Source organism: Puntigrus tetrazona, chromosome 11 (assembly GCF_018831695.1).
Source record: "Puntigrus tetrazona isolate hp1 chromosome 11, ASM1883169v1, whole genome shotgun sequence".
NCBI lineage: Eukaryota > Metazoa > Chordata > Actinopteri > Cypriniformes > Cyprinidae > Puntigrus > Puntigrus tetrazona.
This window is the reverse complement of record NC_056709.1, coordinates 21,769,341-21,797,236: the sequence shown is the minus strand read 5'-3', so window position 1 is coordinate 21,797,236 and position 27,896 is coordinate 21,769,341. Positions and strand designations below refer to the sequence as shown.

The 27,896-nt window shown below is 36.6% G+C and overlaps 1 protein-coding gene across 4 annotated transcripts; it reads right to left on the bottom strand.

Moving 5' to 3' along the window:
- Window positions 1-2,936: 2,936 nt before the first annotated feature.
- On the bottom strand, window positions 2,937-27,896 carry hdac11 (histone deacetylase 11). Of its 4 annotated transcripts, XM_043252340.1 has the most exons (12): window positions 27,758-27,896; window positions 27,552-27,652; window positions 26,395-26,454; window positions 26,078-26,226; window positions 25,514-25,614; window positions 23,449-23,565; window positions 17,284-17,326; window positions 16,322-16,398; window positions 14,892-14,954; window positions 9,758-9,854; window positions 7,836-8,014; window positions 2,937-6,676 (listed from the first exon to the last, which is right to left on the bottom strand). In XM_043252340.1, the coding sequence occupies exons 3-12, from the start codon at window positions 26,427-26,429 to the stop codon at window positions 6,437-6,439; spliced, it is 1,101 nt and encodes a 366-aa protein (XP_043108275.1). In that variant the 5' UTR covers window positions 26,430-26,454; window positions 27,552-27,652; window positions 27,758-27,896; the 3' UTR covers window positions 2,937-6,436. The 4 variants fall into 4 exon arrangements, with proteins under 4 accessions (XP_043108275.1, XP_043108274.1, XP_043108276.1 ...); XM_043252339.1 differs by lacking the exons at window positions 27,552-27,652; window positions 27,758-27,896 and adding an exon at window positions 26,888-27,093; XM_043252341.1 differs by lacking the exons at window positions 26,395-26,454; window positions 27,552-27,652; window positions 27,758-27,896 and adding an exon at window positions 26,888-27,093 and having other exon boundaries at window positions 26,078-26,200.

Below are 27,896 nucleotides of genomic sequence, written 5' to 3'. Positions count from 1 at the left end.
TGATGGACTGTCTTTTGAGAGCTGATGTGTGAGAGCTGGCGTCAAGCCCAGTTAGAAGACCCAGCTGTTCCAATCACTTTGACATCAATCTGCAACGACCGGCCCAGGATCACACCATATAAACACAGATGTCAGTCCACAGGAGAGAAGGCTAAACGCAAACTAAACAGACGTTTGTCATTGCAATGTTTGATTTTCTTACAATAACAAGACAAATAAATATAAAGAAAAATAAAGAGAAATTTAAAATGATCAAGGGCTTTTAGAAATATGGGATCAATTTACAGTTTATTAACTGAAATATGTAAATTGGAAAAAGAAACAAAAAACAGTAAAATTGCCAAAAAAATACATATTTGAAATTTAAAATATGAATGTAAATCAGTTAAAAGTGATTCAGTTGATTCATTATTTGCTCAAACATTTGAACATTTGCTGAACATTTGTTTGCTCAACAAAAAACAATTTGAATTCTGTGTTTTTTAGTCATTAAGCTTTATATACTATACAATACTTTGCAAACGTTTGAGGTCAGTAAAGGCATTTATAACGTAAATTAAATTTATAACGTAAATTCTATTTCAAATAACTGGTATTTTCAAATAACTGGTATGAACTCCCTTCATCAAAGAAACCTGAAAAATAAGTACGTTAGAATGATGTCTGAAAGAACACGTGACACTGAAGATTGAGGTAACGGCTGCTGAACACACAGCTTTGCCTTCACAGGAATAAATTCTATTTTAAAATATATCAGAATACACAGCTAATTGATTTCTTTATTTTGAAGTGGCACTCTTTGTCCTCCCCAATAAATTTAGCATGGGCTAAAAGCTCATGAAATGTCTTTTAAAATGACTGACAGCACTTTAATGAATCGGCGCGTTTCAGAATGCAATTGAAAATTTATTCCGTCTCAAAAATATTTCCCTACGAATGTGTTTACCTCAAACAAGAGATTGAATGCACACAATAACTTATGCACCTGCTCCCTTCAGACAAATCTGCAGAATAGCCTTGAATAGTAACAGGGCACCCGCTGCCTTAGCCGAACTGGAAAAGTGCGATCTAATAACACAGTCTAATCTCATTTCCATCTATATTGAATTGCCTTTACGATATGCACAGCTCAATGGGTGTTAGCCATTATACCAGTGGATGAGCTGTTCCAGCCTGCAGAGAGTAACATGGGAAAAAGAGTGGCCTTCCTTAACAGTGTCATCTCGTTCTATGTGGGAAATGGATGGTGGTCAGGTGTTAAATTGGCCGAAAGCGGAGATCTCCCACCTCGGTTCGTCTGGAGAGTGGGCTGTGCACTTTTGGCCGAGTTATCTCGCTACAATTTCTGTCTTGCATCTCCTCTTGATATTGTGAGCCAGAGAGATTCTGAACCAGAGAAGGGTGGATTTCTAATATTAAAAGCATAGCTCACCCCCAAAATTGTGTATTTTGTTTACCGATTCACCCTGATGTCATTACATCCCACTATAATTTTCTTTACTCTGTGAAAAACAAAAGATCTTAATTTTCCATGCAGAGAAAACGGATTGTGATTTACAGTGATTTACAGAGCCAAGCTCGGAGACTGACAAAAGGAACTACAGAAGGACCATAAAATGCTCTATTTAAAAGTCTTCTGAATGTGACAGATGCGAGGAACAGCCCAACATTCATCATTTTTCCCTCTGTAGTAGCCATCAAATTCAATTAGCATTTTTCAACCGTACCACTTTGCGACTGGTCATGTAACATCATTGAACCTGGTGAAATGCGTTTAAAGACTACATCAGATTAACACACAGGCTATTGTATGGCTTCAAAAGATTTGTACATTTGTAAATTTTGTCCTTATCGGGGCATGGAAATAAAAACACCATCTGCTTTCACTGTATGAAAAAGCAGCTTGAACATTCCACCAAATACCATGATCCCTTACTTGCCAACACCTGGAATTTGATCATGTCCTCACCACATTCTTGAGATCAAACATCTCTTCCCGCTTAACTTCAATAAAACTTCTCCTGAGAGTACATTTACAATGTTAAAGCGCTTCACGTGGAGCTAAATAGCCCTCTGAGACTTCAACAGAGATTGTGGGTTGTTTCCGAAGCTGAATTCAATTTAACAACTGTATATAATCAAGTTCAAGCCAAGAGTGACCAAATGGTGAAACTCTAAACTTTGTTTATAAATGAAATGTATTAAAATAAATCAATAAATGCAAGCAGACACATGCGACTGCACAGTCTCTCCAGGCACTCGGTATGAAATATTCAGCATCCGACTACATTGCATTTTCGTTCAGTGCCACTTAAAAGCAATCTCAAGGATTCATAGCTTCCCCATAGCCATGTGTAAATGAGTCAAGACCACTCTAGCATCTCTCCTTTAAAGTACGACAGAGAAAGTCCTTAATCAGGCTGAAGAGTAAGAAAAAAGGGACCCATACTCATTACCTTAGACTGTGTAAACAGGGCATAGCAGCAGTTAATGAGGGCCTGTAAAACGTGGCGATGGGGAGTCTGAATGAAGACATCTGAGCTGCTTTTGTAGCTCTCGGACGGACAGCTCACATGACGTCAATGGGCTCTGGACGTTTGATCGCTGAGTCATAGACACCTCCTGAAATAACTCATGACATCACTGCAGGGTGGAGTACGGGAGGGACATACACAAGGTTGGCATACCGGAAAGCTCCCAGAAGTGGGTGTAGTTTTTGCCTTTTAGATTGGAAAAAAAAAAAGTTTTATCAAGTAGAATAAAAGGTTGCAAACCATTCACCTTTTGAAAGCATATCCACATCATGGGCATTCGCAACGCCGAGGTCATGGGTTCGATTCCCTGGGAACACACATGCTGAAACATCAATATAAATAGATGATATCTGCTTTTGCATTGCAAAACAAACACACTACAAAAGAGACTGAAAGCAGAGATGATGAATAATACAGCACATTTTTCCTGCCGCTCAGCACTAGCTTTCAACATTAATCTTCGGTTGTGGCGAGGCTTTCGAACAATAAACCAGCAGGTGTTTGAAGATGTCATGCTGATGGAATAAAGTCATATAAATCATATGAAGTGTTAACAGATATAGTATACAATAAACATGAGGTCTTCGGTAATTGCATTGTTAGACTTGATTTATTTTCCCTGTTCTTACATGGAAATGGCATTAAATAAAAAGTGATTGTGTACAAAACAACACAACAAACCCATAATGAAGACATTTGGCACGTTTGTTAGATGTTAACAAAGCACCATCTCTATAGATTTATGTAAAGGTGTAATGGCCTTTAAGTGTTTTTATACATACGAACAGATTTAAAATTGACAAGATATGATTAATGAGTTTCTAATTACATTTTTAAAGTCATTTTATATCAAAAATAATTAAAGACAAAGGAATTAATTGAACATAAATGTTTCATAAAGTAGCACAAACCATAATAAGTGCATAAGACGTTTAGTGTTCAATGTGTACATAAGGTTCTTAACCAAAACAAAACATTAAATGTAGTAGGCAAGTTTGAAATCCCATTTAGACCCACGCACATGAAATACTCATCAGAAATTCATTTGTTTAAGCAGGACCACGGTGGTCCTTTTCATGTACGGATCCATTAAACTGCTAGCTAGACCTAAAGGGTTCACGTCTTTCAAGTGACCTCCATACGCATCCTTTTGACGCCTTTCATTAAAGAGAAAAAGAAAGGCAAGGAACGAAAAGAGCCCTACTACTCTCATTAGTGTCCATTACCAAGATCCCTCCAGCACCCGAGTGCAATATGAAACTCATAACCTCAACCCAAGACCTAAAAAACATTAATAATGCTCAAATTTTGCCATTCCCAGAAGAGTAAACACCTCACTAATTTAGTGCTCTACTATCTTTACTTTTATGACTTTAGTCTCAAACCTGTGATACGCCGAATGGGAGGTATCACTGTAAACAACAATTTCAGTAGGTTTTAAAAGATACATGTTAATGCACTGTTAAACATGATGTGAATAGTTTCTGTACCATTAGCGCTTTCAGAGATTTCAGCTGCATCCAAAATTGCAAACTTTCCAACTGTATAGTAACAAAGTGTGTCTGAATTCACAGTATTCATAAAAGAGTACTCCTATAGCGCCTTGATGACTTTTTTTTGTTTTACTATCTAGAACGTAGTTTTTTAATTGTTACCAACTAATTTAATTTACTCATTCAAAAGAATAAATGGATGCAGTCCTTTTCTGCAATGAGCCATGCAGAAATATAGACCTGTCCCAAAAATCACAACGTTAGCTCATACAATTTTGCTATGTAGGGGTGGTTGGGAAGCTCAAAGGAACAGAGCAATGTTTTTACTTTATTCTGTGTTCTTAGAGCAATTTAGTGCAGAAAAGTCTGGAGGTCCACTAACACCTCCCAGCAAATCTTTACGGACAAGGTCGGATGAATTAGTTTAAAAAATTGCACACAATGTCACTACATACCACAGCCATGACCAGTACCTCTGCAACATGAGTATAAGTGCCTAACACAAAACTCCTAACTTGCTCCTTAAAAAGACAACATTCTGAAAACCAGCCTTGAGCTTGAAAGAAAACTAAATAAAATACATAGTTCATTTACTCACCCTCATTATTAGACTTTTTTCAGCAGAGCAAAAACAGGAAATACTAAAGAAAATGTTGATATGGCTCACTTTTACATAGAATAGATAGAAACCAGGAGTTTGTGATGGAAAAATACGAGATGTAAAGAACAGTTTTATTCAATGCGTTTGTGTTCACTTGCAAAACTTTTGTGTTCCCACAGGAAAAGTTGTATTTGTTTGAAAACTTGGGCGCCGCCAGAGAAACATCATGTTCGCTTGCAAAACGTTTGATGTAACTTTACATTTCTTTTGGACACCTTGAAAAACTTTGCACTTACTTGCAAAACATTCCCCCAAGAAACTTTACATTCAATTCCATTACTAAAATACAGTATAGTATTTGTTTCCTCCCACTTCATATTATTTCCAAAACATTATCATGTTATTACCAGGCTTGTGAGTGATCACAAAAGCATCGATATGCAATTTATCCTCCCATCTCATATTTCTTCCCATCATGCCCTTAAAAACATGAGGGTGAATAAATGATAGATTGTTTTATGTGGTGAATCATATCTTTAAAATCTCAAACGCTTAGAATTTCGAATTCAGTGACGAATTCAATGGTAAATCTGTGTGGAGTAATGATAACTCCTTGAGTAGAATTAGTAGACTGTCCTACACCTGATATCTAAAAATAAATTCGCAAAAACAACAACCTAATCAAAAACCGTGAATCTAGATTTCAAACTAGAATTTACAATCCAAACCAAAAAAAAAGAAACCAGTGTCATCATCTCCTATTTATTCTCTAGATGACAGGAACCATTTTGTTAAATTGAGGCAGACAAGATCACGGCTTTAGAACTGTCACTGGTAACCAACTGCAGTGTCTCTCAGATTCTCCAATGAAGAGTTTCATTTCCTAATAGAGAGAGCCCCGGCCTCAGCCTGAAGACATTTCAAAAGCCTGCCAGGCGTAATATGATAGAAAGCACTCAGCCTGACAGTGGTCCACCTGCTGATGCACACAAATGAGAATTCCTGCGTGCTGCTAAAACCAACTGGTCACAAAAGCACGTCTTAAGAGCAACTTCCATTTAATGTCACAGAATAATTTAAGGCGTTACAGCGAAGCAGGTTGACGCAATAAGGAATCTGTAATGCATACAAAATTGATTCATAATGCCCTAATCGAATTTTGAATAAATCTAATATAGTGTTGCAGCTGACGCAAATGGCTCAATAAAATCAACTCTTGGCATATGGTCTATTTTTCTTGTGTGGATCTCAAACTGGGGATTTCTAGAGGAATGGATTCATGTACAGTATCCCTTAGTTTTGTTTTTAAAATTTGAAATTGAGAAGAAATCAATCCCCTTCCGATGCTCAACTTGTGGGCACTAATTAAAAAGGTTTACCCAATAATGAAAATTCTGTCAAACCCAACCTGTATTGTCTTTCTTTTGTGGAGAAATGTTCTTTTCCATATAGTTAAACTTAATGGTTTTGGAATGAGTCTGAGCAAATGCTGACAGAATTTATTTCTGGATAAACTATTCCTTTGAAATTTGAATGTGCAAATAAGCATTGCATAAAATACCCTTAAGAAGTGATGGAAAAATGTAAAAAATATTACCCAATTTCTACATTTCGCTCTAAAGTTATCACAAAACTGCAACATACAAAATTAAACAGTTCAAACTGATGAACTACGAAAACTATCCTGAGTCAATCTCGGTCCAAACCACCAAACCTGACCAGAACTTCGTATATTAGTTCTAAATGTTTGCACTAGATAAATGAACAGTGTGTTTGACACACTTGACAAGGTCCAAGATCAGGAGAGTTTAAATGGCACTGAACGTGGCCCCTGACGACACAGATTTGCTCATCATGAGCGGTACATGTGAGGGTCCCGCACCCTCTACAGCCTCTTCACCAATCAAACCCTGTCTGTGCAGATTCAGGATGGAGTCAGCAATGATGCGGGCGGTTTTCTTCTGGTAGCCCCCTGATGTCACCATAAGGATGGGGATTCCCCGTCGACGGGCTGCCCTGAAGATGATCTCATCTCTCTTTATGATACCCTGAAAGAGACGTCAGAATATTTTAGTACTCAGTGTCAAACATGGCTTCATATCAACCTGTCCTCCATTATAGGTAGTTTTTCCAAATCCCCGAAATACGACCTGTTAAAGAGTAAACTACAACTGCGCCTCTACTGGTAACAGAACATTTTTATATTAATGTTTTGCACTCTTTTATCTGTGAGCTTCATGTAGCTCAATTGGTATAGCGTTGCATTATACGATGATACATAAACATGTGATCATGGGGTCGATCCCAGAGAACGCACATACTCATAAAACGCATATGCAATATAGATAATAATTTTGCACTACCCCTGTAAGAGTAGGTTCATTCGTATGAATTACACCTAGTAAAATATGTATAAATTACCGTGAGACTGGTGTAAAAAGTCCACACATTGCATTTAAATGAACACACATTTTGATTGGTAACGACAGACGTATGTCATTTCGTGATGACAGATGCAACACGACACTGTCAAAATTTTAAGAGATATGCAATGCACTTTTTTCCTGAAGTAAATATATATTGTTTCATAGATTATTTTATTTTTATTTACTTTAATATGTAAATTTAGGAGCAATTCTCACTATTACCTAGATGCTAATCAGAATGCCTATTAAAACATAGGCTATATTTCTATAAAACCATATTCTATATCCTTAATCCTACCCAATATAAACAGCAAATTAGTAGTTTATAGAGACAAAATAGCAAGAATTGGACCTTAAAATAAAGTGTGCCCCATGTTTAAGGTGCTAAGATTAGGAAAAGTTTTTTCTTAAATTTCACAGAAACATTTAATAACGAAAGTTCAATAATGTGCAAGTCAAATATAAAAAGTACATATACTTGCTGATAGAATGTGATTTATGAGGCATAATAGGTCACAATAGCATAGGGTGACCTCATGTGCAGGCATATCAAACACTGTCACCATTAATACACTATATGATATATGATTTTAATAAAAAGTCTTTCTTCTAATCCCCCTCCAAATCTTCAGAATGAAGACGTTTTTCAGCAGTGCTGCCCATTCATCCTGAATAATTGATACAGAAGTTTATTGACCAGGCTAGAAAACCCTGCCGAGTTGAAGCAGTGCGTCTCAGATCTGATACGATGGACTGAAAAAAGAATGAGTGACAGCTGTACCTGTGGGGATATAGCCAGCCCTCCAAGAGGGTCTCCATCAAGAATGTCCGTGCCTGCATTGTATATGATGATGTCAGGCCGTATTTCATTCAGCGCCCCTTCTGAATGGAGCTCCACTTTCTGTAGATACTCCATGTCTTCTGTGCCCCATTCCAGCTCTACCTTTCGTTTAATCGCCCCTGAAGTCAGAAATGAAGACCAAATTAGGTTTTCATCACCTTAACTGCAGACAAAGAAAAGGGAGGTAAACTGTCAGCAAACAGAAGAGATAACACCAATTCAGAGAAGTTACACTCAAACACTGGACAGAGAATCCTATTAAAATAACCTACTAAAATGTTTAGTTCACCCAAAAATTCACATCTTGCTCCAAAAGTCATGTGACTTATCATTTTCCTGTATGACTTTATATTCTCTTCAATACAATGAAAGTAAATAATGCTATATCCTAAAACCACATAATAGCATTTACATTTTTTTTTGTTTTTTGGGGGGGTTGGCCTTTAAGTTACACCTACTTAAAAAAAACAAACAAAACAAAAAGAATAGATAATTCAAAAAATCTGTGGGGAAAGCCATTAAGGATTTTTCTTGCTTTCTTTTCTCACCAAATTTGCTGTGGAAGTAACTGAAAAGAGGTAAAAACTAATGCAAGATGTTCTTTCGTTTATTTAAGTCTGGTTTAAAGGCAAATAGAGCACAATACCTTGCCTTCTCTGAGGCTTTTAAGACCTAATTAGTCTCTTGTGCCTTTTCAAGCAGATGAGAGGACTACAAATACACAGTCAGAAAACGGTGGTGCGTTCTCTTTTGAACCTACTGAGAAGTCGCAGGAGGAAAATGGTTTAGAAAAATGAAAATGAATGAAATTTGTAAGGAAAATAAGGCTATGTAAAACTTATCATGAGAAGCCAGAATGTGCCTTCAATAGAGCAAGGGGAAGTTTAAGTTAGAATATTACATGTTTATAAAACCTTATGTTTAGCTAGTTATGGTATGTAAATGCATAATGAAATCGTCTCAGGTTTGACAAGTTGTCACAGTGTGCATTGAAGCTGAACAGAACAGCAATATTTCTGTCACTCCTACTCCAATGTTTGACAGAGCGAATTAGAAGAGTGCAGATAATGGATGCGTTAATTGACGAAGAATATAATGTGACCATATCGGTGCCAGTTGAAGCGTGTTGTCAGTCATTCCTTCAAAACACTGAGGGCTTCTTTGATATCCAACATATCAATCAAAACACTTCCTGAAGGAAATATCAGCGCAGAAGACCAATCACCATTCAGTATGCAAATGAAAATGACATCAACGGTCAATTCAAATTTGAATACTGTATCATTGTAAGCCGAGACTTGCAAACGTTTAGATATTTTGTACAATAAATTAAGCAAAAATGAAATAAAATAGATAACGGATATGATTTTTCTACTTTACTGTTGGGTTATAGATGCTGGCATGTAGTTGTGAGAAAATATTTGTATTAGGTGCAGTGTTTAAGAAGGTACGTGAAGGGAAAAAATGAATATATTTTGACATCCTTTTATATAAAGAAGGGTGTTAAAGTAACACTAGAAATGTGTATGATGAGATACAAGCATCTACAAGCATGCTTGTACAAGTACAGTAGCACGAGGGTTGCAGGACACTGCCCCCTGTAGGAGAGCAAAATCTCTAACCGTCAGAAGGCTGACGTGCATTCTTTCATCTTCCTTCGCCTCAGTATGCCATTATTTGTGAGTGTGTGTAGGCGTGAATTTGTATAGATATGCAAATACAGAGCAAGTCCAGGCTAAATTAGTCAGATAACCATGATCCAAAGCGCTTTGGCTTTTTCGTATCACTGTGGGACAGATATCTTTACATAATCAGGATCACTTCAAATCCCCATTTACACACTCAAATGCACATTAACTCACTCTTTGCATATCCATCTCCTGGATAGATGTGGCGATTATAGACATCCATTATGTAAACGCGTCTGTCTTCCAGGAAATCCCGCTCATGGCCGTTTCCCTGCAATATGCATCAAAGAGCAAATGTAAGTTCATAGTATGTGGATTCCTGGTTTTGGACTAATAACTACGACAAGATTAATGTTGCAGCTGGTTTCACTAACTACAGCGCGTTAAATATAATAAATATATAGCTTGGTGGTTAACACCAATATGAAAATCTGCTGAACTCTACATAATGGATTTTTATTCAGCCAAATGGGTTACAATGAGCTGAAATTACTATATTAAATTAGAATATTCAATAAGTCAGAGCGAAGAATAATAATGGTTCAAATCTGTGGAAATCTGCAGACCTCAGTGTATCCGATGGAGAAAGGCGATGGTTTTTTTGGGGGGGTAAAGATATGCATTTGAGAACTTGTATTTCATGCATATTACAAAACTGTTTACTCACACAGCTCTCGAAACAGCTTGTCAACAATAGTTATTATAATACAGCGTATTACGTGTGTCCAATGTAAGTGCATCTGCTTTTGTTTTTGAAATAGAGCATGACTGACATCGAGAAATGCGAAGATGAGCTTTTCCGTAGCTGTTCTCTGCTAAACGTTGAGCTCTGTGTTCTGAAGACATAACATTTCCATCTCTCTTCATTCCATCCTGCTCATCTGTCACGTACAGCGTCTGGCTATTGTCACTTTTAATTTAAAACTGCTGCAAGGCCCACAACTCATGTGTACAACTCCAGCCTCTTATTCCAAAACAACCCTGTCTCTCAGCTCACAGCGACCGTTAGCCAATTACGAGACTATGAACCACGAGTTGGGGACACATTCACATTCTCCTGTCTGCACCATCTGTGCACTCAAGCAGCAAAACCTTGCTGTTGGCAAAAAGATATGCATGTAGCAATTTTGAGTTGGGTCCTCTGAAATCTAACAGGCAGCTTACATTAATAATATATACGGGAGTGATTACTGAACATGCAGCAGCCCTTAAGTTGCACTGATGGTCGCTAGAAAAGGTGAACTGTTACAGAACGGTCACTGCTATTATAAGACCAGAGGACAGGAGGTAGGCTACCGTATTTCTGCATCAGAGATCAAGTCTGCAATCACCCACAATCGCCCACACCCTGCAAACGCCCAACAGCTTGTTTACTAATATAAGCACATTCTGGAAATGTCAGATGGACCATTTCGTTGTTTTCATGTAGATTCGCTCTCTTTAGTTCGCTACAGGCAGTTAAAGAGGTGATAGAGAATGCTGTTTGAATGGATGAAGATATTACTGTGCACTATCTTGAACTATAAAAACAGAAAGATGTAAATCCTCGTAGTCATACTGACTGATAAATGCTGCAGCGAAATAAGGCCTGCAGGTAGGTCTCGGAGATGAGAGGGAAATTGATGTCTGACGAATTACACAGTATGATAATAAAAAAATCAACTAAAAGAACACTGAATAAGAGCAATCCTAGTATAAATGCAGCTCAGATCTTTTTCTGATCCATCAATGCAAATGTCAAAAGTATAAATGTACTTTTTCCTTAATTTATTAGCTTTTCGCAATTTTACAGATCTTACATATATATACATACATATATCTTACACACACACACACACACACACACATATATATATATAAATATAATACATGCTTGAACATCTTGTAATACTCCAGACACAAAACTTCAAATTCGCATCATATGACCCCTTTAAATCATTGTTGGGTATGAAACATTTCAGGGTTGCTAACAACTACTTTTAGTACTCTGATTCCTAATATGTCATCTCATTGTGCAGATAATCCTGGTTATTAGCAAACGCTTATGAATTCATATATGCAACTGTTGTCGCCTACAGAGACCATTACATGTCATAACTTTAAGCCTTTAATTGGAGCTTTAACGCCAACGTCTCCCCTCTCAATATTTTCACAGCCTTTAAACCCAGCTGAGACAGCGCTTTCAGGCACATTTATATGCCAACATGAAGATTCCCACCTTTGTTCTGCTTGTGGTCCTCCATGAATTATTCACCGGGCAATGGTATTGATCTGAACTTGTTGGCTTAGTCGATGAGCAAAAGACTATAATTACAATCAAGCCACACTTAAAACTGCTTATGCCAGTTTTATGTGCTACTGTAGCACCGAAATGATCAGGAACAACAACTCCTGGATCCGTGAGAACTTAATTAATAGGCTGGGTTAATTAGCAGAGGAGGTGACTCATTAGGAAGGAGAGTGCAATAAACTGCAAATTTAAGGTAAACATGTTGATTTACACCAATTAAAGGAAGGATATCATGTCTTAAATACTAGTAATCGATTGAAATGGCTGGCGCATATAATGACTATTGTTTAAAAGTTTGGGGTAATAAAGATTTTTTTAATTAAAGAGATTAATAATAAATTATTATCAACAGACCGATTTTGGCGAAGGGGTGAGTCAGCCAAATATCATCTGATTTAAACCTATATTTTGTAGAAGATGTTATCACTAATTAAGACAAAAACTGTGATCGCACTTATAATAGTAATTGTCATTATAAAAAATGGCTCCATTTTGGTTGACTCTGAATATTTCTAAAGCTACTCTGCACGACTGTAAGAAAAGCACGGGGTTCAAGCGGACTAAATGACAGGAGAAGTCCAAAACAAAAATAACAATATGTAAAAGAAAAAAATTAAATAAAAGTGAAAGTGATTCTTCAGCATAACATATACAAAATTTGATGGAAAAAATTCTGTTCATTTCATTTTTCTCAGCAAAACCTTACACTACAGATGACACTTTTTGCTTTCTTGATTCAAATTATCTTAAAAAAAAAAAAACTATAAAGCACCAACCTTAACTCCCTAAAAACAAAGAATTACGAATGAGGGTGACAGCTGTCATCTGAATCTCTATGTCGCCGATTGCCCACTTAGAGCTCTGCTTCTTTACCTCAGAGTCTGGTTGTGAGGCATCTATCTTTTTCATTCTGTTATCTCATCAAGCACTTCCTTGTCTCTTTTGCTTCATCCAGCTATCCTCTCGCTTGGGTGAGCATGACGTCAAACCAAATATTTTCTGCTCACCTTCACTGTCCCCACCGTCCACAGAGAGAGGCCAGATCTCAATGAACCTGCAGGCTCACAAGTGCTTAGCTACTTTGGTGTTAATGAGTTTGTAAGTCAGCCTATAAACACACTTGTGACCAAGCAAATATCAAGATGATAAGGATAAATCAATGACTGGTATGTGGCTGGAATCCATGTGAAGACTACACTCTCGGTTAAGGATTAAAAACCCCTGTAATTTAGTAAGAATGATTAAAGAAGAGTCTTATTTTTTTAATGAGAGGGATAACTCATGTCTGCACTGCATTGGATATGACATATTCTACTACTGCCGTTAACTGATGTTAAAAAAATATTTGTAGTAAATATGTAGATGGTAAGTGTAAGATTTAAAACCAGACATTTAACCTACACTTGAAAAGTTATTAGCTATAGACACTAGGGGTTTAACAATACCCTTATCTCATGGGATGAGCCAAAATACAGACACTTGGCTCACTAGAACAAGACTGTACTTTAAAACTATTTTTAAGAAATTTTCAAATGACAAAACATTTCTCTTTTAATTGCAAATAACAAAATAATGCAGTTGTATGTTCAAACATTTAACTAATTTAGAGCTGTAACTAATGATTATCTTGGTAATCAAGTAATACTGATTATTGTGATAACTGTGATAACTTTGTAATAAAAATAGAAAGACTGTGAAAACTGTCTTTATATTACTATACATTACTACATATGAATGACAAGACATTATTAATTGGTTAAAATTAAGTGTCAAAACCAAGTAATGGTTTTACTGAACAACACTTTTAAAATAGGCTACATAATGTAACATGCTTATACATAAAATGAGTATAATCTACTTACAATATGTTTTACAACATTCACCTGCAGAGGGCGCCAAAAAGCGGGTGATGTTTTATTTTATTGTGCGATTCAACGACTTTTCAATCTTTGCGATTTTTATTTGTCCACATGCAAACGCAGAGCATTGGGTCTTTTATTTTGAAATCGCGACGTACACAAATCTCATATAGATATAGGTTGATATATTCTCTGGCATGGGAGACTTGCTTGTAAATGATAACGCGTCAGAATTCATACTCGTTCTCAAAACAAAACACAATCAAACAGAACATGCAGTAAAAGACCGAACAAAATAATGCAAGCACTGTCAAATGTTTAACTTTTAACTGAAATCGCGAGACCGCTTTTCGCCTCAATGAGTAATATCGCGAGATCTCGTGCACAAAAGCCGGGTGAAACGGCCCTGTATTTATATCAGAAGCGCTGCATCGTAAATTTTCCGAGAAAATATTATTTTTAATAATACTAATTTTATATATACTGCCTTTAAAACATGCAAGTACTTTTCAAGTACCTTTTCAAAAATATGACTTTTAAAGGGTTTTAAATTTGAAATTCATGTACTTTAAGCACCTTGTACGAACCCTCCACAGAAGCCATGAATTTTTATTATGCATTTTTTAAAACGTTATATTTAATTAAGTAGCTTAGATTGGCACAGATGTCTTAAAAACATAGTAAAAAAAAAAATAGGCCCCGCCCATCCACACGTGCAGAAAAAAATAGTCTGAAAACTGTTTCATTCTAAGGGTCAAAAAAATAGTATGACAATATGGTTATGTAAAACTTTTGAGGGGATAAGCCAACTTCTTGTAAGTTGTTAAAAGAACTAAACTACCGAAAAAGCCATTACCTCATTACACACTATAAGAGCATGTACAATATCATAACACACTTGACAGCCTAAAAAGGTAGCATTGCCATCATTGAGTAGTGATTGCCATGGCAATCATCTTAATGACACACTCAACAGACAACACTAACGGAGTCATGACAACAGAAGAAAGCATGATTCAGCTGCAGAAGAGTCAAAGCTGTTGCATATAAGTAATCAGAGTGCAGAGTTATTGATTCCGCCTCCAAAAAGGGGGTATTATCTCGTCTACGGCGTCAATTCCATTGACTGACAGAGTAGAGTTGGAAAAGGACTGCTCACCTGATGGGCGTCTAGATCGATGATGGTGGCCCTGGCAACTCCTTCCACCCTCTCAAAGAGAAACTGCAGAGGGAAACACACAAGGGAGGCAGTTAGGTTATGCCTGACAGAGGAACAAATTGCAGAGAGGTTTGTGGATCTCATGACATAGCAACAATCTGAGAGTGGAATGAATGTGGGAGAAAAAAAAAAAAAATCAATGGATGAATTTCAGTAAAAAGATGGTACAGAGATGACTAACACGATATCTGTACCCATGAGTCTGTGCAGGATGGTTTAATGTAACTCAGAATCTGGATTGTAAAAGGTTTAATAACATGCTTAAGTAATCCTTGTATCTTTATTCTGTTTTTTTCTTAAATAGAATAATTAAGATTTTTAATACCAAAAGACAACTATGTACACTAAATATGATCTAAGCAAATCCAAAACTCAAATGCTCATTTCCAAAGTAAAAATGTTAGCCGATAACAACAGCAGATGAATAAGGGTAGTAAAGTTGCAGCAGTAAAATAACACTAGGACCACTTAACCAAACTGCACTAGTATATTTGTAGCAAGAGTCAACAATACATTATTTGTAAAAATTATAGTTTTTATTTTATGTCAACAATTATTAGGATAATATGTAAATATCACGTTGCCTGAAGATGTTAAAAATCTCCTATACCGCTTAATTTTTGATAAGTAATATGCATTGCTAAGAATTTCATTTAGACAACTTTAAAGAACATTTTTTAAAATATTTCTCAGATAATATCTCAGATTCCAGATTTTCAAATAGTTGCATCTCAGCCAAATAGTCATAACCTAACAACCACGCATCAATAGAAAACTTATTTATCCAAATGTTTTTCCATTAGGTATTTCCATTAATCTCAATTTAAAAAAACGACCCATAATAAACTTTAATGTGATGATTTGGAAGTGATTGACGTCACTTCATTTAGTTCCTTGTGTAATTTCAACTGACTAGTATATATGCATTTAAAGGCTGTTTTCAAAATCAGTTCACATAAACTCTAAATTGACTATTTATTTTGTTGCTCATATTGCTATTTTGTGCTGAATAATTCATTTGTGTATTTTTTGTGACTTAAAGTGTATAATATATATATATATATATATATATATATATATATATATATATATATATATATATATATATATATATATATATATATATATATATTATACAAAATATATATTTTAAGTGACAAACTTCTGTTAAAATATCTATTCAATCAGCAATATTAGATGTCGACATTAGTCATCATAATTACGGTCAGCAAAGGCTCAAAGATTTAAACTGTTAAACTGCCATGCTATTCATAATACATTCATATTATTTACAGCTGTTTTAGATGACTAATAAATTGCTTAGAGGGGCCCATTTTACAATCTCTAATGTTTTGATGCAATCATCTCACCTTGATCGCTAGTGTGATGTCAGCGTAGGCACAAAAACCTCCACCTTTATCACTGGAGCAGTGGTGGAAACCTCCTCCTGCATAAAGCAGAAAAGAGCCTTAAAAACGATCGGTGTAAGAAAAATGGTGCCTATTTTCCAGAGCCAACAGACGATTTCCATCAGAATGTTCTCTCAAAATGTGGGTGATTGAAAGACTACTTTTTAATTAGGATCGTATTTATACATTCAGGCAACAGATCCAATCTGTCCTCCCATGACCTGCCACATTTAGCCTCATTAAATGACTTTGCACTCCGGAAGCTCCTCTACGGGAGCGGGCCGGCTGCTGATTAGCATTTATTGCTTATTCACACGACCCCGCTTGCTGATTCACACCTTTCAATTACTGCGCAACACCCTCCAGAGGACAACGCGCGCATTTGAATGAATAGTCGTCGGTTGTCTATTAATGTTTAGCAATGCAGAGGCAAAGAGCGGATCTGTTTTTCAGCAGCAAGAAGGAAATGGCTGAGCTAGCAAGAGCCACACTTTTTCTCCCACTTTCTTCAGAAATGAGGATGAGAATAGAATATTGAATGCACTGATATACAGCCATCTTTGGGGAATTTTAAAAGAAGTTTCTAAGAGTCTAGGGCTATCAAAAAGTGGTACATGGCTATTTATCTTTTAAATATTCATAAAAAAAGATTATTTTATGTAATTACTGTAAGTATTCTTTGCTCTTTTTATTCTCTTTTTTTTCCCTCATAATATCAGTTGAATGGTGAAAAAATTAAAGGGAAGTTGTTGTGACTATTAGGATGTTTAAGAATCACTACTTTAAATGATCAATAGTTTGCCTGAGATGGAATGGAACATGCAGAGAGCACAGCAAATCCATAAGCCGCGATGCAAAATGCACTTATTCTCTTGGTAATTGTTTTTCAAGTGATGATTGGGAACATTAGAGAGAGAACTCACCCACATTTATTGCCCATCCTCGATCCATTGCCAGCTTTCCAGCCTAGGTTAAAAGAAAGAAAGAGAGAGAGAGAGAGAGAGAGAGAGAGAGAGAGAGAGAGGAGAGAGAGAGAGAGAGAGAGAGAGAGAGAGAGAGAGAGGGAGAGAGAGAGAGAGAAAATGATTTACTTTCATGGTTTAATTTTCCAGTTGGCATTTTTTCCCTATCGAGTCATCAATAAATGAACAGAAAAACAGAAATCTGTTCATATGCCGGATAAATCAAAAGCAGGGTAACTTGGCGCTAAAGCTGAGGGAGGATACAACATTATCTGAACTTCTTTCATCTCTGATTATAAATCCTTTCAACTTCACACAGAAGTTCTGTGCATATATTGTCTCCTAATGGTTTAGGAGGGGTTTTATTCAGCTTTTTACAGAAATAACACACTTCTAATATTTAAATACACTCAGTTTACTCATTTATTTTAGTTGTTAATGCTTTCTTCATACCGTATATTCCTTCCTTTATTCACATATCTGTCTAGTTTTGCATTTGTTTGTTCTTATGAACATGAGGGAAATCCAATCTATCGAACACATTTAATGGCAGAGGAATAACAGGAAATGTCTTTAAAATAGCGCTTATCACAGCAAGGGTTATCTATTTGTCTATCACAGATAAGACCATCTTCTAAGAGTGGTGCATTCCAATGAGTTTTTCAATAAAAAGAAAACCTGATGCTGCTTTGTTGAAATAATAATCAGATTTTCACTCGTCTTTCAAAATGAGACCAGATTGTGTTTTCTTTTATCATTTCTTCTTGTCAGAAGTAATCTAGTTGCCTCCATGAGTCTTTGAAAGCTGTGAGTATTTAGCAATGCAGTACCATTCAGAGTGGTATACAGCCTTAAAGGTTATGTTGAGGGACATTTTTCATAAAGTGTTTTTTTTTTTTTTTCTTTGAGGCAAAAGCTTTTTAATGCTTAGAAAAGAAGCCTTACGTTTACCAAGGCTGCATTTATTTCATAAAAATCTGTCATTATGTGAAATGCCTTTTTACAGTCAAAAAGTAAAAACATTGTGAAATATAATTGACCATTTTCTTTTTCTTTTTTTTTTTTAACAAACATTTTAAAAGACCTTTCAAACAATGAAATATAAAGTAGAAACTATATTATTTTCCAATTTGTGCTGCTTATCTATTATGAATGTGAATTATTACACAATATAAAATACCAATTAATGGTAATTTTAGACCAGTTTAACTGCTTCTAGAATTGATATACAGCCTGGTACACTCGTGACGCTCTCCTCTGAGTGCATTTAAAGCTACTTTCAGTCACTCATGGAGTAGAGTGCCAAACTGAGAGGAGAGCTCCACACATGTACGAACACACACACACACACACACACACACACAGTGCTCTTGAGCTCAATCCCTTGGCTGCTGCCAGTGCATGGCTTTGCATAAGGAGAAGGTTATCAGTGAGCCTAGAGCCCTGAGCTGCTCCTAGGAGGCACAGCTCAGCTCAACTCAGCTCTATCTTTCCTTTTTAACTTTCTTCTGCTCTCCCTCTCCTCAGGGTTTCCACTGATAGGGGATCCATCAGTAAAAATGCATCAAAAGTTTGAGTCTGCAATCATTTCAATCAATTCAAGGACCAGAGTGCATATAAATTTACTCATGATTAATATTTTATTCAAATCATTCAGTTCTCTCAATGAAACAGAAAAGGCAACACGGAAAAAGTCTATACAGTCCTCAAAAAATATGGATTTTTGGGCCAGTAGTTCACATTCAGTTCAATAAACACAGAGATAGAGTAAAGTGAACCAAGGTTGCATTTGTCTGATTATAAATACACTAAATACTGCAATATTGTCTAACGTTATTACAATTACAAAATTTTAAAATATCCATTGATCCTGAAATGGCAAAGAAACAATTTTTCAGGAGCAATTATAAATGTTTTTTTTTTTCCCAAAGAAATACTTCATACCAGCTATAATGTATCCCTGTTGTTTAGACTTTTGCTGGAATATGATGAAATACAGTGCAAAACATTATTGATTTATTTATACCAACACTTTCGAACTGATGCAAAGACCATCACAAGTCACTTGCACACTTTGACAAATCCCCACCTGCTTTTCATTTCACTCCCTAGATCCCTAAGCAGTGCATAAGTATATAGTAAACACAAATCTACTAAACATCGGGACAATGATGACTCAGTTTCCTGGGACACGATTAGAATTTGCTCATTCACACTGGCTCTGGGCCATGCTTATTTTTAAATATATCCTCTTCAAAATCTAAATAGAGCTCATACCAGTGCCATTTCTAGTCAAACTAACTAAATGACATCACAACCGCTCGGCGTGAAAAGCATCAATTTATAAAAACATCCACCGCCGCATTCTGCATCTCTAAACTCAACTGAAGAAGTGCTATTAAGGCAAAGACAAGTGTGCATCTGATCTCATTCATAATCATCACATTAAGACTCTGATCATAAACAAATCCACAACAACAGAACGGAGATTAATGATACGAGCCTGCCCATTATGATAATTCCTCCCAAACGCCCACAATTACACAGCGGATGTTGTCTAACCTTGAACTTCCTTGCTCACTACCTAAGAAGGGGACGGCCCGCACGTACTCCCATGTTCCTCGAACCAGAACTACAGCTCCATCCAGTCTGTCGACTGCTGACTGAAATGGCAGTCAATTAGCAGGCCGTGAGAAGGGCTCAATGGGAGGTATAATTATGTTCTCGGGCTGAGAGGGACGTGTGGAGCACACTCATCGTGAATTCGTCTGCCGTGCAGTGCGGTCTGTCAGAGCGCAGATGCACTGCGGAGAACACCTGGCATACCGCAAAGTAATTTACTGCAGTCTTTTACATCACTGGAATAACAGGGAGGATAGAAAGTAGGGAAGGACGTCCTCAGGATGCTACTGCTGCTAGAGGCTTGACATCAACGTGCCTTAAAAGGAATTTCCTGGGTTCAGCTCAATCAACAGCATTTTTGGCATAATGTTGATTACCATAAAAGTTCATTTTCACAGTCAATGTAAATCCTTTTCTTTAAAAAGCTAAAAACTTGGGTTCAGTCACAATTAGGCAATTACAATAAAGGTAAATGACGTCAATCTATACACATAAAAAAATTGCTTTCATAGCCACAAGGTGTAAACAATATAGATCTTAACATGATTTTATTATGAAAAAATACTTTCTAAGTTGCATTTAATTGTACAACTTTTAACAGAAAAACAATATTAATTGGTTAAATAAAATATGCTTCAGCTTTTAAATTCTTTGCAAGTGCTTCACTATGTTGCTTTTTTAAAGCAAAATATTTTTTTTATTTGAAAAATTATTTAAGTGGCAATATAGTCCACATAATGCCCAGCTGCTGGAAAATGCTGGCCATTTTGGAAAACGTGCCATTAAATATATTTTTGCTGTGTTGCATTTACAATTGTGTTGCTTCAAAAATGTTCTGTTCGTATCAGCGAATTGGTTTAGTTGTTCTGAAGTTTGAAAAAGACTCAGCCTGCCATTACATTAGCATTGCAGAAGTGATTTTCCATAAGCGAGCACCTCTCACATTTTCCTAAGAAAATGTAAAACTCTATTACATTATAGAATACTGTAATACACTCTTCTTGGTAAAATGGTCTTGCAATTCTCAGTTGTGTTCTCATTGTGTGCAAGTTTAAGCAAATAAAATATTTAAATACAACAATTTAACCATCAGAAAGCATTTCCTACAGAGAAAACTGTCATGGGCTGAAGTGTGCAAACATCCAAGCAGGTTATTAAGATCCAAAAACAGAAACCTCCTTTGAGAAATAAAACACTGAAAACTCATTAGGAATTAAAGTAGCACTCTCAGCCTTTATTTTTTGTTTCTCTGCTTAACTCCCAAACAGAAAAGCAGCAAGTAATGCGTCTGCTTCCATGATAGCTTCAAAAGAGCCTGTTAGTGTTAATGTGGTTGTGTTACCTGTGAGAAACTCCTCCGAGCGTCTCTATCACAGATGTTCAGAGCCTTTCCTACCGGCTGTTCCTCCCCAGGTTATTTCAACTTATGCCAATGAGAGGCCCAAACTAGGCCCTCACAAACAACTTTCTGTCACCAAATGTTCCCATTTCCTAGCAAAACTTTGAACAATACTCCATGGAGCTGGAGCCTGAGCAAGATGATGACTCACTGTATTACATTCTCCAATAAGTATAACACCTGGTGTTGAACAAAACCTACTGAAAAAATCCTAAAGCAATGATTGTGAACATCATTTCTATTAAAATTTCTCTGTGTTACTTGCTTGCAGCATAAACAGAGCATTAGGAATAAAACCCTGTTAGAGCTACACGCAGGATGGATAAACTGAAGGATTTTCTTTTGACTTTCTGTTTGATATGTACAGGTGTGTAATCTTTCAGAACTCTATTTGTATTGTATTGATACAAAGTCCTGCTGCTGGACAATAAAAGGAAATTGGGTAGCGATAAAACTTTAATATCCTGACTTTTTTATTCCCTTTTGATTCTTACAAATACATTTTATGCTTCCCACTAGGAACTGTGTTTTCTTTTAAAATAGAAAAGGTATCACAGTTGTAGCTGTACAAATGACCTGCATCAATCATCTGATCATGGTTGAATGTCTTTATTAATGCTATTGGTTCATTTGACACTATTGTCCACAACATGGTTGTTCTGCTCGCTTGATTTACAAACTTCAGCTGGTGCAAAACGCAGCAGCTAGAGTCCTTACTATAACAAGGAAGTATGACCATATTAGCCTGGTTCTGTCAACACTGCACAGGCTCACTATCAAACATCAGATAGATTTTAAAATCTTGTTAATTACTCATAAAGCCCTGAATGGTTTAGCTCCTCAATATTTGAGTGAGCTCTTATCACATTATAGTCCTGCACATCCGCTGCATTCTCAAAAGTCTGGCCATTTTGATAATACCTAGAAAATCAAAATCGACTGTGGGCAGCAGATCCTTTTCCTGGTAAGCACCCAAACTCTGGAACAATCTCCCTAACACTGTTCGGGAGGCAGTCACACTCTGTCAGTTTAAATTTAGATTAAAATAGTACACTAAAACGCTTTTATTAACCAATGTGTTAAAGGAGTGTTAGACTGCAATAATTAGATCAGCCCGAATGGGATCTCCCCATAACACACAATGTACATCGTAAACATAATAAAAAGAATGGCCTCTACACTAATATTAGTCTGTATTTTTCTTATTCTGTTTCTCAGTTCTTATCTAAATCAAATGGTGGATCAGCGCACACACACACACACACACACACACACAAACAATAAACCTGGTACACATTCTGACATAGCTGCGTTTAAAATTTAACTGAAGATTAAGTGCTGGTTTCATCTGGCCAGAGGAGAACTGGCCCCTCCAGCTGAGCCTGGTTTCTCCCAAGGTTTTTTTTTTTTTTTTTCAATTTTGTCACAGATGGAGTTTTGGTTCCTTGCCGCTGTCGCCTCTGGCTTGCTTAATTGGGGACACTTAATTTCCAGCGATTATCATCGATTTGATTATTGAAACTGAGCTGATCTAGACAGTGACGTCTCTCCCTTCAATAATAAAATGCCTTTAGCTGATAATTGAGTGATTAATCTTGTCACTAATACATTACTGACATTCTATTCTATACTGTTCAGTGCTTTGACACAATGTGAATTGCTAAAAGCACTATATAAATAAAGGTGATTGATTGATTGATTGATTGAGAACCTTCATTATAAAGCCACAGTCTTTTTCAAAGACCTTTTTTAGACATATGCTGAATTCCTTAAAAATCTCATTTTAATATTAGGTTGGGATGATTATTGTTGCTAGATTGAAGATTGGGATTCAAATATTGTCATCTAAATTCTTAAAGATATTTTTTATGAGAGAAATTACAATAAGAATAATATAAACATATGAACTGACTGCCTAAATCTCCTGAGGACAAGAGGCTTTGACACGATAACAGTGCTAAATAATATTATTAAACTGTTCGATAAATCTAAATTCATATTTCACTCCACTGTACAAAACAATATGAAATCATAAATTCCTTATATTGTGCATGTTTTAATCTCTACATATACATTTCTGGGTAAAATGGATACTCAAAACCTACCATAATGGTTCCTCCCGTTTGAGTTCGCAAAGGTTTTAGAACTTTGCGCTGTACCAGGAAGTTGGGCAGGAACATGACAGGTGGGATTTCTGTGATGGTGGCAACCACCAGCGACCACTGTCAGGGAAGAAATCACATGCACAATTTTTTCAAGGTAAGCGATCATGCTACTCCAGGTCTACATTACAATTACTATACTTTATATATTATAATGAACAAGTATTGTCACATTATTTCTTTTTGGACATTGTGAAAAACAAATTGGATGCTGTAAACACTGGAAATCAAAACAGAAAGCTATAGGGAAGATGATAGTGTATTGTAATACTTCAGGTTTCCAATCTTGCTCTGGGAGTGAAAAATAGTTGATGCAGGGGGTAATATAGGGGAAATGCAAACTGGTGGCAAAATGTTAAAGCAGGATAAATAGACTGTACTAATGCATATTACAGAGTGAAAAGGTGTGAAGCAAGTACAAAAGATTCGGTCACAGTAGAACTCAGATACCTCTCTGGAGCCCTCCAAGATAGCGTTCTGCATGCATTAAGGGAAAGAGAGAATACATACACAGAGCCGATTTAAAGGGTGACCAAGTAGCTGAACGATAAACCTTCACAAGTGAGCAGAGAGCTGTGTGACTTAGCTACAAACGACAAACTGAAGCAACACATGCATCACCAAATAAAGATTGAGGAAATAGAACGCCTAATTTAAAGGAATAAGTTCCATATTAACTGCCATATTTACTCACCCTCATGTGATTCTATGTGCATTTCCGTAACCATAAAATGAGAAATTCTAAAGATGCTTCAAAGTTCTCTTCCACAACAAATGTCTTGAAATTTCACAATTCATTACGCCATGCATTCTAGCTAAATATGTGTAAAAAATATATAATTTTCTGATTTATTTGTGATCTTCATTAAAGCAAGTTTGATTCCATGGCAGCATTCCTGTATCGCTTTTCAGCATTAATCCACAGTACCAAGACAAAAACAATATAACTTTTTATACAATAAAAAGGCCATATGCTGTAGAACAGCAAGAACAAATTCTTCTTCTTCGTTTTAGTGAATTTAGTGAACATAGCGCAAACATTTGTACTACGATTCATGACCCTGTGACTCTTCAGAGCTGGTTCTTTGTTGTGAATTACACAAGCTCACTTCAAGAATAAATGACTGTTTCAAAGATTCTTTTTAGTGAATAAAACAAACAACACAACCATAATCTGATTTACAAATCTGTGTCTGTCCTTTTTAGTGACTCAACAACACACAGCGTAACTATCACAATTTGGATCATGAATAAAAGATTCAATGAGCCAATGCCTTCCATGAATCATTGAATAGAACATCTTTCTGATGCTCTTTTATCTAAAGTATATAACCGAAGAGTTAAAATCATGTTGTTATAGGAGTTGTGCACAAACTATTTCAAGTTTACTTCGGCATTCACACTTGACGGCAGTTTTTGAGTTGATTATTACACAGCTCAAAGTTTTGCAACAACACAAGGATGAGTAAATAATTACAGAATTTTCATTTAGGTGTGAACTGCTCCTTTAAATTTTCCTCACTGTGCAGACTGCATGATGGGGCAGCTGACTCATGGGTGCTTTAGAGCCTCTTGGCAGACTGCAATCTTTGCAGAAGACTGCGAACTGATTGATTTGGATTGAAATAAAGTCCTGCTCTGAGTAATCCAGTGCAATTTGCTATTGTACACTTCCTCTGTGCATCACTGGCTCATTGCTGGTGAGATGAAATGAGAAGTCTAGATGTCTTTTTGATAAAGTAGGGAATGTCCGCGCAGTCATAATAGGGCTAAAATAGATTGAAACTGATTCTTCTTTTGGCACTGATCTCATAGAAGGTCTACAATAAGCACATTTGCCGTTTACTGCAAGCCGGTTTGAGCAAAGAACTAAAATCAGAATATGGCTTTTATGAATGGCTATTTGTATTGCTTATAGTAACCTTTTGCCATCAGTATATGGAGTTATGGGTGCCAGGAAAAGAAGTGATAACGCAGGACATGTGCACAAAATACACCGCATCTCTACCTTGAGTCTGTTCAGGTAACGTGCTGTATGAACCACAAGAAGATCCGCTTCGCTGGCCTCCCGGGCTAGAACAATGATCTCATCTGTGATGAACTGCTCCTCTGGAAACAAATCAATGTATCATATGAAAGCAACAATGAATGTGAACATGAATATCTGACAGTCTGATAAAAATACATGGTGAGCTGTGGAAGCTCAGCACATTTTCAACCGTTAAGTGAACTAATGAGAAAAAAAAGAGCTTGTGCTGCTGACTAGTTTATCTGAAAAGCTGCCAGAGTTACACTATGCCCCTGACCTTGCAGCAGCAGCTGAGAAGCCAACATCCTCTTGCTCCTGTTCCCGAGGGGAGTTCAGCTTCCCTCATTATCTCTGCCTCACTGATTGCTCCTTCTCTATCCTTCTCTACATCCCTCCACCTATACCTCCCCACCACCCTCTATTCCTGAACTGACTTGCAGCTCTTTGATTACCCAATTCTTTTTGTATCATATTTTATAGATCACCTTACACCCTGGTCAGAGTGCCTGCCTGGCAAATTCCACCTGCAGTTGTGCTGCACACCTTTTAGGAAGCGAATGACCTTGCCCCATTTTCCAGCGTCAAAAGGATGAAGCTTTTCCAGACCCATGAAGGTGATGTTGTACTCTGGGGAATAGACGATAGGTAGGCATGTTGCAGGGACTTCTGCGTAAAGATCAGTTTGGTGAGAACTGTGGAAAGATGAATATGTTATGTAAATAATCATGCTAGTGTGCAGGATAAGAGAGTGAAAACAGTGATTGTATTATTGTCAGTTATTTTGCAATAACAGCCATTGGAATGTAGAGAATGGGATGCTTTATGGCAACTGTGAAAAAACTTTTGAAAACAATACCTACCCTTTCTTTCCTCCCGAATCTTCTTTTTTTGACATTGTGGCTACGACATACCAATTTCAGCTTGAAACACATCAAATAACAGCATTAGAGGAAAACAGTCACTGTATGCGTGGCACTGTTTTTTGCTGCATTTCATATTTGTCATACATACGAAAATGTATTGTTGCTAATAATGTAAATACGCCGTTATTCGTTTACGGTTAGTATTAACAAACTTATCTTTGACGTTCGCAATAGCAAAAACTACAGATCCCAGAATGCCTTGCCTGTTTTAGCGCAGGCGCGCTAGTAATTTAGAAGACGCAACTGTGCAGGAAACATTTTCGCTTTAGAATATCCTTCCCGAAGTCTTCGGATAAACAAAATGGACCTAACACGACGTGTAAAAAACACTCGCTAAAAAGATACAGCCGGACCCAACTTCACATAGGCATTTTCTTTTTGACTTGCTTGGAAAACAAATCGCTGTAAATGTGAAATCGGCACGACTCACCTGCTAGCCATTTTATATTTCTCTTATTTCTACGGTGAAATTATTCGTCGTCTAGGCGTTTTTTTTTTATTGGTAACAGAGCACTTGCAACAATCCTCTCAATAGATAGTATTGTTGTTGCTCTTAAACATTTGCAGAAGAGAGGATTGTGCTCATATTTAATCGTCTGCTTGTAGTTCCTCCCTCTCTGAAGGACAGCTGCGCTCCTTACGCACGCGTCCTCTACTACGTCATACTGACAACAACGCTGATCTCTAAAATGTATACAATTTGTTTTTGTAAGAGCTAAACTGAGATGAATACGGATAACATAAATTCATTATTCAACACTAATCCAGCGATAATATTCATTAAAATGAATAATGGATATAAATAATAGATAACTGGTATAAGATAATGTAAGAGTTTTTTTTTTTTTTTTTTTTGCGTTTTCTAGGGCATTAAAGGCTGAACCAAAACAGGACAAAAAGGTTGTTGTTGTACAAAATAAATCAAAAAAGCATTGTAAATGTATCCTATTAGAACAATATTTTAAAATAGTAACATGCAGTTTAATGGCAGAGGAATTTGAACTTTGAACAGCTCACATCAACAACAAGACATAGGAAGTGCTTTCTCCTCCTTACAAGACTACAGTATTTAATGCTTAGTTGCATTTTCATACCTTTTTTGTCTCAGAATAGACCTGCAACCCTCCAGCTAAGGATCTCTATAAACCAATCCAGCTGAAGACAACAAAACGTGATGCTGTTATTTAGAAAGGGCCTGTCGGAAAAAACGAATAGTCTCATGTTTAATCTATGCATTTGCATCGATGCACATAAGCATAATTTCAATAATTTATGAGAGATGATGAAACTTGTAATTCACCTCATTTATTTCATAGAGTAAACATGTCTCCTAGTTGCTGTCCCCAGAGTTGTAGTTACTAAAAATATCTGTTTGTGTAGCCCTAATGCAATGCTGACGTCATCACCCCCGTCTCAGAGATGAAGTGAAGCTGTATCTC